The sequence below is a fragment of the Thunnus thynnus genome, chromosome 7 (genome assembly GCF_963924715.1).
Source record: "Thunnus thynnus chromosome 7, fThuThy2.1, whole genome shotgun sequence".
Classification (NCBI taxonomy): domain Eukaryota; kingdom Metazoa; phylum Chordata; class Actinopteri; order Scombriformes; family Scombridae; genus Thunnus; species Thunnus thynnus.
This window is the reverse complement of record NC_089523.1, coordinates 4,294,855-4,314,587: the sequence shown is the minus strand read 5'-3', so window position 1 is coordinate 4,314,587 and position 19,733 is coordinate 4,294,855. Positions and strand designations below refer to the sequence as shown.

Below are 19,733 nucleotides of genomic sequence, written 5' to 3'. Positions count from 1 at the left end.
GTATAAGCTAAGGGAAGCCATGTACACAGCATGGTAAAAGGTGTTGCAATGTTCACATTGATAAAATGTGAGTTAGTAGTTTAAAACTCATTTGAACAGCAATAATAAGGAACAACTTTAGCTTACTAACTACCATTTGTTAGATAACTACCAATTCTTTTAATCAAGAAGTTAAAGGATGGGTTCACAATTTTTCAAGTGTCTTAAAACAAAGTCTCAGCTAACAAATGAACATGTTATATCTCATTTGTTTAATCTCTAAAAACAAGTTGTGATTTTACGTGGGGTTAAGAGCCAGGCTAGCTGTTTCCCCATTTGCAAGCTAAGCTAACCGTCTCCTGGCTCAAGCTTTATATTTAACAGAGATATGAGAGTGGTATCAAACTAAGTAACTTCTCAGGAAGAAAGCAAATAAGTGGATTTCCCCAAAATGTCAAACTATTATTTTAATGGCATGACAATACATTTTTCATACCCTCAAATTTGATGTTTTTACATTTTATGCTCCAATTACAATCATGTCTGTTCAGTCTTAATATGCTTATGGTGTTTATGATGCCCTGTGAACTTTGTTTCCTATGGAGACCCAATGAATAATGAAGACTTCTAAAGACTACAGACTTCTAAATAAATAACCATAAAATAGTGAAATAATACACAATATATTTGTTCAACCCGGCTTATTAATTATAAGGTGTTCCATCCTCTATATTTCCACAATAAAAGTTTATTGCAGATCATCTTTATTTATTTATTTTTTCATGAAGCCACTTTCTATCAAGCCAAGATTTTTTTTGATTATTTCAAAATGTCATTGTTCTATAATATATTTTGTCTGTATTTGTTCATATTATTGATTATTTATTTATTTATTTATTAATTTAATAGTGAACACTTTGGGTCTCTATAATTTCCAAGCAATATATTACCAAAAACACAATAATTTACAATCTGCTTATAAAATGGTCCATGAGGAATTACACGTATGACAAACTGGACATGTTTAGGAGGCGTTTCTAATATTATGGCTCATTTATTCTCTGATAACCTTTTCAATGCAATTAGAGACATTGCCATTATCAGTGTGGGGGTGAATTTCCACTGTTCTACGGAACAGTTAGACAACCCCCTCTAGTGGAGAGATCACCAAACAGCAGATTGCGCCTCTGTAGCTGTGACAGAACATATAGTATTAAAAAACATGACAAATCAGCAAAACCAATTGTATAAAAGAAATACTGTGTCAAGTGACATGATGCATCCTAATCTGGCATTTGTTTTCAGTGGGGAAAATCCACACGTGGCATATTTGTTGGTGCTGTCTCAAGACTGGATTACTGCAGCTTTCCTTTGGACGGGCAGAGAAACAGATTTATCGCTGTCCCAGATAAAGAGCCATAGAGTCTCCTCCGCTGTCTTATCTGTCCGAGCCCGTCTCTCTTTTCCTGTTTCTCTGTCTTGCTTAGTTTTCAACCATAGTGTTCCAAATCATAATAATCTGCCTAAACCGCTGACACAAACATGCAGATGGGAAGGCTGATTCTGTCCTCTAAATATTTACTGCTTCCTTTTTCTCTTTTTCTTTCTCTCTCTGCCCTAAATTACAGTAAACTTGACTGCAGTTGTGCCAAAACTCCCCCTTCAGCGTGGATACAGACACAGTCAGAGGGTTTCTGCAGTGTAGGTACTGGATATATTTGGCTGCCTAGGTGGGCAGGTTTGGTGTCCCGCAGTAGCTGGATATATTTGGTTATGTTCTGCAAGATGCTGGTATACACATGTGGTATTCCATTTGACAGTGTGAGGGTATATTTGGTCTGCTAATCCTCATGGACAGTGGCAAAGATGCCAACCATGCAGGAGAGACTTCTGTCCCTGTCACGCACAGCCAACATTTGTGACATCCTACTGGGCTGGAAAATGACAGGGAGCAGAGCAGACACAAGGAATAAGACAGACAGACGGGACGGGGCAAGACTGGTTCAGGTGGTTGGTGGTGTATGATGATGATGAAGGCCAGAGTTGAACCTCCTGCTAAATGACCGCTACATTCAATCTGCCTGAGGCGAAATATCCAGAACTGGAGGCCCAACCCTGATATTTCAAGGGCAATGCCACAAAAGAAAAAGCATTCTGTATCTGACGTATGCAGGCCTTTATAAAAGATACATTAAGCTATCTGTGACTTATACCGACCTCCAGCAGCAGTTACCAGTAAGGACTGAAACAACAGATCTCCTCCTCCACAGGACTTTGGCTCAGAGTCCCCCCACTCCAGCCAGCACCAAACAATCAAGTCTAGCCAGCTAATTAGAGCGGAGATCAAACAGATGCTACTTGCAGAAAGATACTGTGTTACTCTCTCGAACTCAAAAGAAGCAAATGCAAAACTATTCTAGCATCTTTGTCATTTGCTATTCTGGGTTGAGAGAGAAGCTTTGTGGCTTTTAGCAGCTGAAATGTTTTGCAGGTGAAGTATGTTTTGCTACAAAACAGAAAAAGAGGCCCATACCGGTTTAATCCAATATGTTAGAAGAGTGACGAGGTCCCCTCATTAAAAACAATGCTGTAATCCTAACTAACGTCACAGAAAAGATGAGCTCATCTGTGGTGCACAGAAGAACGGTGTGTTCACGTGTGTGTGTGTGTCTGCCACAGACTAAGCATGCTGCAACTCTGTTCATATGCCAAGTGTGTTTGCCAAGACAGCGTGTCAGTCAGACGGCCATGTGGAGCGAGGAGTGCCAGGCTGGACAGCTTGGATCGGATGGACACGGGAAAACAGTCTTCCCTGCAGACCGTCCATTAGAGAGCGCTTACCTCCAGGCTCCAAAGGAAAACATGATTTAGCCTAATTAAATGTTGTTTAGCTAGTTTTCTCTGTCGTTTGGCAGCCGTATCACTTCACTTTTGAGGATGTTTAAAGGCGGATAAAGGCTGTGATCTTTTTTTTAAAAGGAGTACTTCACAGATTTGACTGTAGAAGTTCAGTTTGCTCGTCACGTGGAGTACTACAGTCTGGAGGGAAAGCACCGAAGTTTGAAAAAATAATCCTGATCAGGATTATCTCTGCTTGAGCTTGAGGCTTAAATTTTTCACAGAAAATAGCTGAATTTAAAGCCTGAAATATTAATACATTCAAATAAATATAAACAGAAATCTTAAGTCAAGTTCCAATTACTACTTTCAACCAAATGTCACATGTGAAGACCGAGAACTCTCCCCAGTATATGACCACCTGCTATCATATGACCAAAGTACCATACTTAGGTCTTATGATGATACCTGAGCATCCCCATGGCAACCAAGCCAATGGCATCAAATGATGAAGAATGTGACATGTGGAAGTGGATAAGTGGAACTTAAGTCAAGATGTTTTTGTCAAACTACTGTTTCCAAGGTCAAGAATGAACTTTCAAGTTCAACATTTTAATAATTAATATTTATAAATAACTTTTAAGTGGACAGGGTGTTCAAATATTCATAACTGTACCAATAAGACTGGACAGAGGCTGTTCTTAAAATAAAAATGTTGCTTACATTGTATTTCATAAAAAAGTATTCAGTCCTTTTTTAAAGATTTCACCTTGTTAGATTAAAAACACCTGAATGCCACACTGTAAACGCCTCAGGTTAAATACTACACTGCCAATGAGGTATCAATCAACTATACAGTGTAACAGAACTGCATCATAACTTAGCAAAAAGTCCATTGTCATTCCGATAAATCAGTGTATGAGCGTATGAGTGCAGCTGCAGTCTCCCTGCAGCCTGCTGCTGCCTCTGAGCTGTGTACTCCTGCTCATTTCACAATAAGACTCTTTTTTTTTTCCTCTGAACAAACTTCTCTGAGATTCTCTCTTCACATAACTTTGTTTTTTGGTAATCAGTTGTGTGAATGAGTAGCAGGCTGTGTGTGAAATGATTTAAACGCGGACGCTCTGGGGCAAGAAAAATCTGTCATGACAGTGAGTCAACTGTGACTAATTACAGCCCTGCAGCTCCACGCCCTGCCTCCTCAAAGAGCTGCGAGTTTCTGCGTTGGAAAAATATAATAACATAACAGGCTGCTGAGGAATCTGCTGTCTCAGGCGGCCCTCGCTGGTCCCTGTATGCCTTTCTTATTTACCTGACATGAATGTGTTCTTGACCTTATATGCTAAGAGCTATTTGCACATATCTAATGTCAATATTTTCCTTTATGCCTGTAGTTGAACTGGTCCAAAGGTTGTTGTTGTGGCTAATAACCTCTCAGGGTTTGACTGATTAGGGTATTCGAAGGCTAATACGTGTACAAGAGGAGCAGGTACCCTGTATTTTATGTCATGTCAAGAGCAGTTTAACTCTCCGCACACCTTCAGTGGTTGCTATACTGTCTTTAAAATAACAGCTAATTACCAAAAACACTGAACAGCTGAATGAATTAAATGTGTAAAGAAAATAAAAGTGAAAGTATTCCGCATGCTTATAGATAGAGTCAAAGTCCAGATGTGACCAGCAGCTGTTTCACTAGTTTCTTACATTATGATTCCTGAAAATGTGTTTCAGGTGTTTACGATCCACATTCAAAGATAAATTAGTATCCTTTACAGCACTGTTATCAGAATTTCAACCTTTTATCACTTTTATTACACTTGAGAATAGTAGAAAGTTCTTCCAGCAGCGTTTGTTATATTGTAATCATCACTCAGCGCTCTCTGTCCTGTACAGCTGCTGACATGTTTGTTAACGGCGTCTACAAACAGAAATATTACATAAAAACAATATATCATTTTTTAAATATGCCATCCCCGTAGAAACATGGAGTAAAACATGATATACTGTTAAGTGAGGTTGTATGTTGTTGTTGTTTTTAGTAACTGTGCTAAAGTCAATGCGATTCTGACTGAAAAGAACTCAGAGTTCTGGTTTCACTTCATCTTTCCATAACTGCGGTGAGAGCAAAAACTCCTAACCAGAGCTAAACCAGTACTGGATGTTTGAGACTGATCCTCATACCAATATGTGAGAGCTTACTGGTTGAGATGAATACCTGATAACTGCAAAGTCCACAGTTCAATTCCAGCTGCAGACCTTGCGTGTTGTTGCATGTCATGTTTCATGTCTCTCTGCACTTTTGACTGTCAAACACAGGCCAAAAAAAATCTGCTTAAAAACATTTTGTCATTTCTAAATACATTTACAAAACTATATATGACGATTTAATTGGTTTTTAAATGAACTGTGACTAAGATATGTACTGTCTGGTGGACAAACTATAATAGTAACACCTCGCAATCATATTTTTGGCATTTCTGTACAAAGATATTTTTTGCTACTTATCAGCTGATCTATATAAGCAGATAGGATATATCTGCAATCAGCCTCTGAACATTTTTCAACAGTTTTCTGGATTGACTGACCTTCATGTCTTAAAGTAATGATGGACTGTCGCTTCTCTTTACTTATTTGAGTGGTTCTTGTCATAACATGGATTACCACAGTACTGGAACAGGGTTATTTGCTGCCTCAGCACAACACAACTGACGGTCTCAAACACATTAAGAAGACGAGAAATTCCACCGACTAACTTTTGACGAGCGATAGAAAAATCTGTACCTTGCATCGTTAGACAGCAGGGTCTTGCGGGTAACGGCAGGACAGAGTCATATGGATATCATGTGGAAGGGAGAGTTCTGTAAAGCTTTGTCTAGGTCTGGTGGGAATCTGTAAACAACTGAAAGGTGCTCCCCAAGGCCATCAACAATATATACCAGTGAATTTCCTTTCCTTCTCCGCACATGTTACAGACTCTCCGTGTCTGTAACATGTGTTCAACCAACCTCAGTCTATTGATCATTTATCTATCAACAGGGCACACCTGTTCATTGAAAAGCATCCAGGTGACGACCTCATGAAGCTGGTCAAGATAGTAAATAGTGTGCAAAACTGTCATCAAGGCAAACAGTGGCTACTACTATTACTATTACTCTGAGTAATCTAAAATATGAGACATATTTTGGTTGAAAATGTAGAAAATAGTAAAAATAAAGAAAAACGCTTGGTTTCTTTCTCTGGTCTCGTGGCATTTATCACAGCCCACTTGACTGTTAAGGGTTAAACTGGTCTCAGTGTATGGATGTGGAGCCGCCGACACACTGTTTTATTGCCGTGCCTCTATAGGAGGTACCAGAACATGACCTGGTACACAGACAGACGGGGCATGTCAGCTCAGTCTATCCAACTGAGCTGCCTTCACTCAGTCTCACACTTAAAAAAAAAAACACCCACTTTGTAATTACAAGCCAGCGGGACAAATGCCTTCTCACGCTGCCACAAACACATATAAAGGCTTTTTTTTTAAAAAGGACTTTGTCTCGGCAGTTTCATTCAGACTGGCAGACATGTTCAAGATGTCTACCGCCGTCCCCGTCCCCGTCCCCGTCCCCCCCGTTCAGTTTAGGAAACAACAAACAATGCGGTTGCCATGGGCTCATCTGGGCTCCCTGAGACCGCATGTCAGCGGCAGTTGAGACAGCCGACAGCCGAGTTACAGACAGTTCACTGAGATGGTTTACTGGCCTGGTTACTCCTCTTCTTCCAAACAAACAGGGAGATACTGCAATTGTTACATTCTCTTCCTCAAGGACATACAGCCAGTCAACATTTCATGAGGAACATTCAGTGATGATCATACTGATGAAATGATTTGTGAAGCTGATTGAGGCAGCTTTTAAACACTGAGGTTCCTCAGTAAAATCTCCTACAAAACGACATACTGTATAAAATCATATCTATTATTACTCTTCCAGCTGATCAAAGTTCTGCATTAGGCTGATTACACCGGACATGTTTTAACATCAAAAGAAATCTGAACACATTTATCAGACTTCTGTGTAGCATGAATCCAAGGTTCATCAGTATCAGCACGATTAATATGTCTCAGTATCACCAACATATTGCCTCATTAATTACTTCCTCAAAATCCCTCTCAGTCCTGAGCAGGACTCTGAGATCATAGAATACATAGATGTGTTTAAGATCAAGTAACCACTGGAGTGGATGAACAAGACGTGGATTATAGATGTTTACAGATGTTTGGATTTCCTTTACCTGATGTAAAAACTGGTTTTAATGAACTTGTGACAGAATGGATGTCACTTTTAAAAGCTCTGTTCTCCTTAAAGGTCAAAGAGAATTTTACTGTCAATGCCATAGTGCTGCCACTAATATTATTGATTAATCTGAAGATTTCTTTACTCAAATGATCAATTCATGTTTGATCAATAAAATGTCAGGAAATAATAAACAATGTCTGACATCATTTCCTAAAGCCTGAGGTGACCAGATATTCACTTTACTATCAACTAACCAAACAAAGCAACAAATCATCACAATTAAAAAGCTGAAAGTTTTTGCTAGAAAAAAACCACTACTGTCAATAAACTTATCTATCCATCGACTACTTGTTTCAGCTCTACAATGTGAACACATCATTACAATATATTCATCTACATATCCTTCCATAGTTACATATTAACATAGCTGCTGCACATACACAAGGTCAGCCAAGGTAACCCTGGACCAGATGTGGTGGTTCATTGCCTCGCTCAAGCCAACTAGCAGAGACGATTGGCGCTGTAGAAGTAAATACCAGCTACCCTCTGGTTGCTCCCAACAGGCCACATGCTGGTGCCAGCAGTGAACCACCAACACTGCCTCCACCCTACACACCTGCAGGTACAAAGTGGACTGTCCTTTGTTGTTCTGACTGTAAAGCCGTCTGAAACTAATTTGTGATTTTGGTCTGTGTGAATATAATTGACTTGACATAATTTGTTTTTCTAGACTTTCAGGATACAGATTAGAATTCATTTTAGGTCCCAGGTAGCCCTGAAACTTATTTGTTTATTAATTGATTAGTCAATTGACAGAAAATTATTTGACAATAAACTGACAGTCGAATAATCATTTAAGTCTTTAAACAAAAATTTTAAAAAAAACAGCTCGTCAAATGTGAAGATTTTCTGGTTTTTAGACTGTTGGTGAGACAAAAACAAACTATTAGAAGGGTTTGACTTGGCCTTTCTGACATTTTATGGACTAAATATAATATCAAAAAATATTTAACAGATTTATAGAAAAAGAAAATAACCACTGGTGGCAGCCCTACTTCCAAGAGGGATTTGGAAACTGTGGTCAGGGATGACCTTATTTTTTTGAGGAATGATAAGGTCGACATCGCAGTATCTGTCTAACCCTAAATAGCCTTGATTGTATGACAAATAAGCTATCAGGTAGAAAACAGTCTAGGAAAGTTCATTTAAAACTGACCCAAAGTCATGAGTCAAAAAGTTTTTCTAATTTCCAAATCAGCTCAAGAAATGAGAACACACCCTTTAATGTATGAAGTAAAAATGCTGTGACCTTGAAGTGAAAATGGTGTAATAAGTAGATGAATGAAATGTGTTCTTTCTAGATGTAAACTGAATCATGGTAGTTTCCTGGTGAGATGTGTTCCTCACTCACCAGTCTCTCCATTTCCTGTTCTCGTAGTCTCTCCTCCCTTTGTCGTCGGTGGTACTCCAGAAGCTCGTCCTCGTTGTCGCTGATCTCTGTGATGCTGTTCTTCCTTTCCCTCATCCCTGGGTGTGGTCTCCCTGCGGACATCTTCCTGTGGCTCCTGGGGCTGGACACAGGAGATGAGCCAGGCAGAGAACCAAGACTGTAAGCGGGCGACAGGGAATTCCCAAAACTCGCCTTCCGTACCCCCACACCACCACCACCACCCTCCATCATCAGAGAGGTAGGCGAGGGACTGCGGGCTCGGATGCCCCTGCTGCACACCGGCTCTTCGGATGTAGATCCGGTCTTGCGTCTGAGCCTGGGACTCTCTGGAACTACCTTGTTCAGACCCGAGGGGCTATCTGGAGTCCTTAAAGTGGGGATTGTCCCTGGGAGCGCCCCTGGGAGTACCGGGACCCCTCTCCGAGCCATGGAGGGACTAAGAGGCGGAAGCTCTCTCATACTGCTGCTCCCACCGCTGCCCCCGTTCAGCTCCATGTTTCTCCTGGACATGCGAGGGCTTTCGGGGGGCTGCAGTGAACGCGGATGCTGCTGGAGCGGGGATCCTTGGATAATGTGGACGATGGGGTCCAGAGGAGGCTGGAAGGCTCTGGTGGGTTGGGAAAGCTGCCTGGAGGGGCTTGAGGTGAGGGAGCGATCAGCTAGGCTGGTCTGCTCTCGGAAGGGGCTGGCAGGCCTTTCCTGAAGCACCGTGGTGGTCGTGTTCTTGGTCCTGGGGCTGGTGGGCGAGGGGGATGGAGAGGTTGGGAATTTGGGAGTGAGTCTGGGGCTACTTGGCACAATGTTTCTACTACTAAGAGATTCATTAGAAGACAGAAGTCGGGGGCTCTCTGAACCATCTTGGCCTAGTCCTCTGCGACTTGGCTTGGGGCTTGGAGGAGCCTCTGCTAAGACCTTCCTTTGCAGTCTGGGGCTTTCTTGTACCTTCTGACCCGCCCCACCGCTGCCGTAGTTAGGCAGTATGGTCCGTGGCTGTGGTACAGGTGGAGGCTGGGTGGTGAAGTTGTAGCTAGAGGAGCGTACAGGCACTGGTGGCAGAGAAGAACTCTGGTCCTGGGGTCCTCCACTAGGAGACGGGCTGGTAAAGCTCTCACTGCTGGCCGCTGAGGGGGAAGAGAGGGGGGAGAAGGGTGGGGATGTATTCTCATAGCTGGACCCCACGGACATGGCCCCTGGGCTGGTAGGAGGGGACAGCAGATACCTGCCCCCTCCATTGACCATGGGCGACAGGGGTGAGTGGGGAATGGGTTGGCCTCCAGGAGGCTTTTTGGCCTCTGACGAGGAAGGCTGAGGGTCATCCATGACTAGGGAGTCCATGATGTCCTGGAGGTCCTTCTCGATAGAGCTGACAATTGCACTGTGCTCAGACTGGACTCTTTCTCCAGGAGCTGGGGGAGACTGGACTGGACTGCCCTGGTGATTCCCATTGACCAAGCTCTCCGTATCTAAAGGGGGAGAAGACAGAAAACAACTGTCATTGCTGCCTTTGTGTTTTAAAACAAAAAATACAAAAGTCAGGTTTAACATCTTGGGAATCTAAATTATTCACCACCTCAAAATGCAAACAGCTTCTTAACTAGTGTTACAATGTCATTAAATGTCATACAGTGATAATATGTACAGTATGTAGCAATATGTTGGAATAGTCTTGTCTTGAATACATAAAGAACTGACAATAGTGGTGCATCAAAAAACAGAGCCTTGTTCATTCATTTCAAGAGTGGACCCCACTGGTGAAGGGGGCCCTGATGATGAGGGCTCTGGCACAAAAAAAGCAGGTTATTCCAACAATTAAGCTGAAGTTGGCAATGCAAGCCCGCATTCCTGGAAGATTACTTTGTAACATGTAAAAGCGTAAATCAGTGTGAAGGAGAACATGACCGACTTGTAAAATTCAGTCTCATAATAAGACTTAAAACTAATGGATGCATTACTCAAACTGGTCTTGCTTCCACAAATACCTTCAATGACTCCTACTCTAAGTGTAAGAGTGTAGTATTGCAATATCTATGGATTACCCATTATGTATGAGGTCTAATGCAAATCTGCTGGATGACCTCACCTTACCTGTCTTTCTCTGAGCAATAATAGGGTGGACACCATAGCCTTGATGACTTTTTCATAACTTTCCACTTTTCATAACTAATTTGCGGTGATTTCATGACCATGAAATGTTCTTTCTTTCTGGTTTAGTTAGTTAGTCTTTCTATTTCCAGTCTTAACCTTGTCCTTAATATTTGAGAAATGTTCAAAATCCACGTTTTCCAGCCCAGCGTAGAAGCACCGCAAGACAGGTAAGGATGAGGGCAGAGGAGAGATTAAAGGAGGGAAGGACACAAACCAGGAGATGAACAGACAGACAGGCCTGTACGTTGGATAGGGATCAGGAGAAAATGTGCCTACATAACCCAATTACTGTGTGGCCCGAAAGCAACGTAGGACACAGACCGGGTAATCTAATCTTAACTGTCTCCCTCTAATGTCAGCATAGTAGATTATTACAACAGAAACGCACGGCCACGTGGGAGACTCACCAGCATGGCCTTGAGGTAGGGATCAGAGCACAGATCAGGTTTTATTAATGCTAAATGAAATCTGTTTAAATGGACTTGTTGCCTAAATGGAAACAGAACTGCAGAGCAATGGGGTCATCAGTATAAACACTGAGAAGTAATAGAAGACAACAGAAGAATAGAGCTGTCATGTCTATTAGTGATGTAATAACATTAGAAATCATAAAAAGGACTGTGGAATGGAGCAAATGATAAGGATAGAGTAGAATACAGAGTAGAATAAAATAGTCAATTTGTCTCTTGCGATGATGATGTCAGAGCGAGATGTCCCAATAGCAAAACTGCTCTAAAATATAGAAGCTTCACAAATAATGCATTAGCTGTTCTTGTCCAACAGGGATGGGAGTAGCTTCCTGCATGCTCCTCTGTAATGACTCTGCCATACAATGAAGCCCTGTCTTTATGACAGCCTGACCACTATTCAATCTGAATACATGTTCATGGAAATGATACAGCATTAAGGTCTGCAGGCTGCCACTTCAGTACATTTCATTCGTTGAGCTGCGCGTTTATGTCAATGTCACGTCTTTTCTCACAGACAACAAACCGGATAGGTTCCTATGTACAGAGTCAAAAATGGGGGGGTGGGGTGACAAAAATAAATGTAACCGTTTGCTGAGGGAAAGCCTGTGCAATGATGTCATAGGATACAGACTATAGCCTTGAGTACACAGAGCCAAACTTCATTTGAAAATCAGGCAGTTTAATGTTAGCTTGCTTATCGATAAAACTGCGAGTCCGATATAATATGACTTAAGACATTTCATCATATGCAAAGCTCTCTACAATTCGGCATCAATTTATTCATTTATTAACGCTAATTGCAATAAACATACGCTTTGTTCTTCTGACAATAGCTAGATGTATCCCATCAGAATACACTATTGTTATTTTGTGACCCAGTCAAAAAACCCGATTTTTTCCCCCGTATTAAGGTTAATGTGTGCTGAACAGAGAAGAAAATGCCACACCATCGTAAAAAGTATCCAGTGATGACATGCGTTGTGTGCATCTTTCCATAAAAGCAAATGAACATTAAACCGATGGATTTTTAATGGACTTTGGCGTGTGACCGGTTCGTATCACTTTCCTCGTCCAAAGCGCAGGCATGAAGCAGTAGGTTACTCACATGAAGGAATAAAACTGCGACCCGGTGAGTTTCAGTACGGTTCACCTGCTATAGGACACACACACACTGAGGCTGACATCCTCCGGACACCGGTACCAGACCGGCTCTGACGGAGCCCTGCCGTGTCTGCCTGGCTCCACACACACCGAGGGAGATCACCGAGGTGATATTTCAGCCGGGGTTGGGCTGCTAGGCACCAGCGCTGCGTATGGTACCACTGCTGTCAAGTTACGTCAAACGTAACAGAGCTTTTCCGGTCAAAACCTTCAAAATAATGCCCGATTTAGTGTGTTTCCTCGTTAAAATACTTCATGTGCCGTCACGTAAGCTGCAGACACAAATATGTATGTATGTACGTATATGTACGTATATATGACAGACAGATAATGTATGTCACAAGCTACATTTAATTTCTGTCTAAATATAACCCACGTGTTTATACCTGTCATTACCCACTGAAGTAGTACAGCCACACTACAAAATATCTACCTCAATACAGCATACAGTACATTTATTAATGATGAAACGTTCAGATAAAAAAAAAAAACCCAGATCCTCTAGAGAAAGTAATTTTTCTAAAATGCAATATTGCATTTTTATTTTGAAGGCAAAAGTCTTATGTTTGTAACAAATTGTGGCTACTTTGACGTATCTCTTCCTGTCCAGGGTGATGTGAACCCTGTGTGTGAACCACTGCGAGATTTATAGCGCGGTTTTACAGAGTCACAGCAGTGGATTTTATGGCCTGTCACTGTTATTGTGTCTGTAATGTAGATTTCGTCAATTTAAGATGAGAGGAGGAGAGAAAGTATAAATTTATGCTTCATGCTACAATACAAATGCTGTTGCCAAGAATGGCATTTAACTGGTGCAGGAAAATTACTTTCTGGATGAATTGGGCTGATATTGAATGTTCATTACAACGGATACAAGCCTGTTGTGGTTGTTCACATCCAGTGCCAATAACAGGCCACACTGTTGCTTTATAAAGTTAGTTTTGATCACCAGAAACAACACATTATGCACATCCTCCAATGTTCTGAGAGGAAACTGTCCTGAAAACAGAGTTTTTGATGGACTCCTTCTATTGGTCTCGTTTTATCCAAGCTGTCAGTATGCATATATACAGTAACAGCTGAAGCTGCGACTGCATTTTATTTGACCATAACTTTCACAAAAAAATCATAGAGACTTGTCTGCAAGAAAACTTTTGCGGTATTAAAATGCATCATTATCATCGTTGAGTGTGGAAAAAATAAGGTAATTAATCAAAATAAACAACTTTAGATGGGTGGAGTTAAGAAGAGACTACTATGCCTTTTGGCTGAACTTTTCCACAAAAAATACTCACTAGAGATCCAATATGGTGAAATATTAAAAGGAAAAGAATGTCCTCGGGGATAGAAATGTGGGTTTTGACTGGTTTGGAACTGAAAAATAAGGGGCAGGAGCAAGGCGCTAAATGGTAAATAGATTTTCTTTGTTGTCCAAAATTGTCTGGTTCTATTTTACTGATGGGCACTTGTTTTCATTGCATAACTAAAAAAACATTTGAACATGAGAGATTCAACATGTGCTGGTGCCATACTGCAACCATAACTGCACCACAAACCTTCAGCCCTGCCTTCAGCGCAGACTGTCAAGCAGCCAGTGAGAGATACGGCAGCCAAATCACAGGGAGATAAAGGCCTTTTATTGAAAAGCAAGGCGAACACACAGAAGAAGGGTGGGAGGGTGCAGGAAGGGACTGAGGGGGGGACCAGGGAGGGAGGGTGGAGGGATGGCAGACAGTAGAATGGAACTGGAGGTTTATAAATAGTCTGTGAAAAAGATACTGTAACCCCAGCCATCGGACACTTTAAGTAAGCAGCTCAGAGCCACAAAGCCGCCTGCTGGCCTGGCAGAGAGGCACAGGAAATGTCCAATCAGTGGAGAGGTGGTAGCTGAAAGATGGCTGGCTGAAGACAAGCTGGTCAGTGGACCGTCACTGACCTGGCGAAGCTCGCCAAAACTAAACAACAGACAGGTGAATGTGACTGGCATCACAAAGCGACAGCAGCACTGCGGGGCTGCGTTTCACACGCTCTCATACACAGACAGACAGGCCTGCACACAGATGCAGTACATTATATACTGAAAGATACTTTCTGCACAAATGTACAGGAGCAGTTGCACAGTGGGCCTTCATGAGAGGATATGTGTCACACAAAAAGTTAATGATAATATATAATAATAATATATAAAACTAGATAGCACGCTAGCAGAAAAGTCAAAATGAGTAGCTAAAAGTAATGATGGTTGAACCATTCAGCTGCTGTCATTCCAAGAGGTTGTAGTAAGAATAGTAGTAGCAGCAGTAGTACAAAATGAAAAGTAGAATTAAACTTGACTACAAAAAAAAACTATTGAACAAAACCAAGAGACCAAGCATAAAAAAAATCACAATTTTTCCAGTATGTCTTAAAACAACAGTCAGGTGTCCATATGAACAGTGAAAGTTGTGCTTTCAATGTAAGTGATGGAGACCAAAATCTACAGTGTGTCCACACAGTCATTTTGGGCAAAAATGCATTTAAAAGTTAATGTGAAGCTGAGATGAGGCTTCAGCAGTCTGTTAGTCATATCAAGTGGATATCTGTTGAGCTGTGGTGGAAGTATAGTAACAAAAAGAGGGACTTTGGCACTAAAAAGACTGTAACGTTGAAAGATTTCTACTTGATTTGACTCATTTGGACGCTGAAGCTTCATATTAGCTTCAGATTAACTTTTAAATACATTTTTGCACAGAAGGAGGACTGTGGATTTTGTCCTCCATCACTTACATTGTATGTACATTATGAAGGGATCTTCTAATGGTCAGTATGAACAGGAGGAATGATTACAGCAAGAAAAACATGTTTCAATGTTCAATTGGGCTCCTGACTGTTGTCTTAGAACAGACTTGAAAAATTGAAAAATCCAATGAGAGACAGTTTAGGAGCCACAACATCAGAGTCTTGAGTTTAAATTCTGACATTCTGTAGAGCACAATTGTCAGTGTTGGTGGGAAGCTGGTTTGTTGCTGCACTAGTGACTCCTGCTGTTTGACTTGTCTCCTTGTGTCTACACTGTGCCCAGGCCAGCTATCAACAACGACTGCAAAAATAACAATATCACTGTGATTTTCTCAATGACCACCAAGAAATGTACCACTGATTAAAGCAACTAATTTGGGAAACTGAAACCAGAGACATTCTTTCTTAAAAAATGACCCAAAACAACTAATTGCTTAATAAAATAGTTGCTGATTAATGTTCTGTTGACTGATCAATTAATGGAGTAATTGTTGCAGCTCTAATCATATGGTGCTGCCCCAGCAACAAGCCTTAGTAAAAGAAAAAAAAAAAAAAAAAAAAGGTGTATTTCTAATCTACTTAATTACTGAAATATGACCTTATCTGAGCTGACAAGTAAGGTTTTTACTGCCCCACTCCACAAACTGACCACAATATATCTGCAGCAGTTAGTAAATCACTGTTTTATTTAAACAAGGAAATCTGGGTAATTTATATTCCATAAATTCCTGAATCCATAAATAAAAGTCAGTGAGTCAAATGAGTTCAACTGGGTTTACCCTCCGTAATAGCTCTGGCCCTTGAATCCATTCACAGATAACAAGTGTAATTGGAAGTCTTTCTAGATATCCAGATTATCATGGGAGTGGTATAAGCAGGATTCATCTGAATGCAACTCAGGAATGCATAATTGAGGAAAATGGTATGTTTCTAAACAACGGAAGGCTTTCATTACTGGATCAGGAAGTCCACACCAGCCAGCATGCATGTGTGCTATACTTATCCCCCAGTGGCAGGTGGCGTCAACGGTAAAAAAGCAGGGAAATAACAAGATGCTATGACAGATCCGTGCTAGTAGAGCTGGACAAGAAAAGGTACACTTATAGTTGTGCAACTGCCAGGAGGAGCTTTCAACATACACACACACACACACACACACACACACACACACACAAGCAGCTGAAAACTTTGCCTGGAGATGTAGAGGAATGAGACGCTCATAAAACATGTATGGTGAGAACACCAGCATCAGGTCCCAGCTGGGCACCATTCAGGCTGCAGGGTTCAACGGGAACTGCATTATAAAGGCTGATACTGTCAACAATATTCTTATAACAGAGCCGCCATAACAGGCCAGTTTAATATTTATCTTATTTAATTATATGCAAATATGAGCATTTTGAAGACTAGAAAAGTAACACCAACTCCGTCCATTCTTTAAGTGAGTTTAAAGCCGGGATACTTAGTTGCTGCCTTTAAAGAAAAACTCATTCACAAAAACATCGACAAATAATTCAAATGAAAACATATAATGTGCAAATGACATTGCAATAACAGGCAGCCTTATGTAAGCCCAGTATTGTATACTTCATTTCCTCCACCCTTGGCAGTCTATAAAAAGGAGAAATGCCAGAGGTTTACTGCCGTGCAGACAGCCACCTGTAAAATATGTTGCTGCTCCACCTCACCACCAGGCTGTTGGGCTCTGAAACAAGCAGGCCCATTCATCCATATGGGCCAAACTGAAACTGGAACTTCAGGAGGGAAATGCTCTTTTTTAGGCTTTATTATTCATGGGACAAAAGGTCAGTGTGTTTTTATTCACACTGGGCCCGTGTATGTGGAAGAAGGAAACTCTGACATGACGTTTAGGGTTGCACCGCTGAGTGAAAACAGGTTGAAAATACAGTAAAACCTCTTAGTGAACGGGTGTAATATGAGCATGCATAAGCGGCGCTAGGACATCATGCTTGGAGGCTAAAAGCTTCCCCTAGAATCTTAATAGCGCCACCTATGTGAGCATGCCTGTGAGTGCCGTACAGTACCTGCACATAGTCTGTAGTCCCCGGTGGAGACGCTGCCTCCGTGCGGCATCATGCTCTTCATCCTAAAGGCTTCTTCAGGGTGGTTGAAGCGGAAGAAGGCCGACTGGCCAAAACACAGCATACAGCCTGGAAAACAGCAGATACATATGGATTCATTTAATTTCAAAGCACCATCAGGGATGTACAAAAAAAAAAAAAGAGCAGTTTAAAGGAATCCCCCGGGGGTTTGGAAGATTGTCTGAAAATGTATTTGGTCAGTTTATCTCACTAAGCATACAGTAACATAAACAAAAGTATTAGCGAGGCAGACTAGAAGTCTCCGGTGTACACAGGAATGATTTAAATATTTCAAGAAACAGTCTGACATTCTGTTAAACACGCTTAATTGTTTTTCTTGTCGAGGGTAAGATTGATACCACTCTCAAGTTTGTACACTAAATATGAAAGCTAGGGCCAGCAGGCGATTAGCTTAGCTTAGCATTCAGGCTGGAAGCAGGGGGAAAGGTAAAAAAAATGCACCTACATTTTGCTAATTTAAAAAAAATATTTATAGGACATAACTCCCCATAAAACTAGAACTTGTGGTTTTTACATTTCTGTTTGTGTACAGATTTATAGGTGTTGGTAGGCTTATTTTTTTACCATTGGAGAGAGCCAGGATAGTTGTTCCCTCGTCTTTAGGCTAAACTAAGCTAACTGCCTGCTAGCTGTAGTTTCATATCTAGCATACAGACATGACATCAGTGTCTTCTAACTCTTGGAAAGAAAGCAAATAAGAGTATTTCCAAAACTTTTCCCACAAGTATACCAATGGAACAAAAAACTTTGTGTTTGACTTCTATCAGCATTCAGAGCTGGACAGAGACAAAGAGGATGGTCAACATAGAGAGCAGACAGCTAAATGAGGTGAATAACAGATATCAAAGTCGTTCTGACAGCGTCGGGGGGGAAAGTAGTGCAGAGGGCTAAAACAGAAACCAAGAGAACAGACAGGCTGTGCTGACTCAGACTACACTGTGTTCACTATCATCCACACAAACACACAGAAAAAAACAAAGCATGAGGGCACAGAGTCCTTTACCACTATGTCAAAGTCCTGATTGAAGACACTTTGAGCTGATAGACTTTGATGAGAAACAAATGCAGCCAGTGAAGAAGACAAAGTGGGACATGAGGAGCGTTAAAGTGTAATAGAAGTTTGGGCTTGTGTCTGTTTTTCAAAAGATTCTCCAGATTTTTAATTCTTGGAAAACAGGAAGCTAAAAAGTACAAATTAAATTTGTAATTAATAAAAACACCCCAAGCTTCCTCTTAACTATCACATAAGTCTGTCTTCTCTCGCTAAATGAAATCCCATAGGTTCAGACAGTGGAGCTATCTGGTGTGCTTTGCCCTGACATCCTGCTCCTACAGGAAATACATCCAATTAAGGAGATAAGATGCTCATTAAATGCTGTTTCAGCAGATATTTAAGCCCACAGTAAAGGAAGTAAAGCGATGACAGGCTGATGCTTTTATTTGAAAAGTATCAAATGATTAATGTCAGGTAAAGAAAGGATATTTAATATGTCAGAAGTTCAGTGGCTGTGGCAAATGTACCAATCTATACAGCCTATGGCTCTAATGATCTCAGTGGATCATCTCAACACTGTCAGGTTGGCTGTCACACACATTAGGATAGAAGTTATATATGCTTGGAACTCTTTAAAGACGCTATAATCAATATTTTTATAATAAAAATAAATCAAATGACTATGTGTAATGTGAAAGGTGTCGCTTGTAGTGACAAACCCACAGAGAATTATTACTTGACTGAGCAATTCCCTTCACTTCGAAGGAGCGTTTTAGTGTCTTTCAGCTCACTGTTTTGATTCACTCTCACGGCTCTCACCAACCTCATTTCCAGCCACAGCAGATATAACCTTTAAAAATCACTACTCAAGTAGAACCAAACAGCGGACAGTTAGCGACTAGCTGGTGAACATAGTGGAGCATTTAGCAGCTAAAGAGCCAGATATTTCTCTCAGGAGTTGGTGGAAACCAAATCAGAGCTAAAAGGAGTGTGAATACTGGACTTCTATTCATCAGATGGACACAAACATGACTCCATGTGAATGCTAATGTTGCTTCATATATGCTGGATGTGTAAATAATCAGCTGTTTGTTAACACATTAGCTATATCAACTTAAAACCTAATAGTAAGTTGCCCAGTGCTGCTTTGAAATGTCACATGCAGAGATGTACTTTAAAGCACTCGCAAATCTTCCCATGATGCACTATTGTTTAAGGAAAAAGCCATTCTTCATGTGATGATGTTTGATTGTGTCCACCCCTGTATACTCACTGTCAAAAATGAAGATTAAAATACGCTAATATTGTTTTTGATTATAGGTGTCCTCAATGTGAAGCAGCAGGTAAACAAATTACAACAACCATTTGTCACAAACTGACAGGGGTTGATCCTCATGGAGATGAGAGCTGCATCCACTTACAGGACACACTCAGTCTCTATGGTAATATCAGTCGCATCCACTTACCATCCAGGTTTGAAATGTCAAAACACATTACGCACATAACTAATTCAGC

At 41.0% G+C, this 19,733-nt stretch overlaps 1 protein-coding gene across 12 annotated transcripts in view; it reads right to left on the bottom strand.

Annotated features, from left to right (window-relative positions):
• Nucleotides 1–19,733, bottom strand: part of phldb1b (pleckstrin homology-like domain, family B, member 1b) — a 105,059-nt gene that overhangs the window by 39,725 nt on the left and 45,601 nt on the right. For 11 of the 12 annotated variants that reach the window (XM_067593893.1, XM_067593891.1, XM_067593890.1 and 8 more), the window contains 2 exons: nt 17,147–17,272; nt 8,509–10,010 (listed from right to left, as the gene is read on the bottom strand). In XM_067593893.1, the coding sequence (XP_067449994.1) occupies nt 8,509–10,010; nt 17,147–17,272 (1,628 nt within the window). Of the gene's footprint in view, nt 1–8,508; nt 10,011–12,267; nt 12,467–17,146; nt 17,273–19,733 lie in introns of those variants that run through there. The other variant, XM_067593900.1, reaches the window with a different exon arrangement.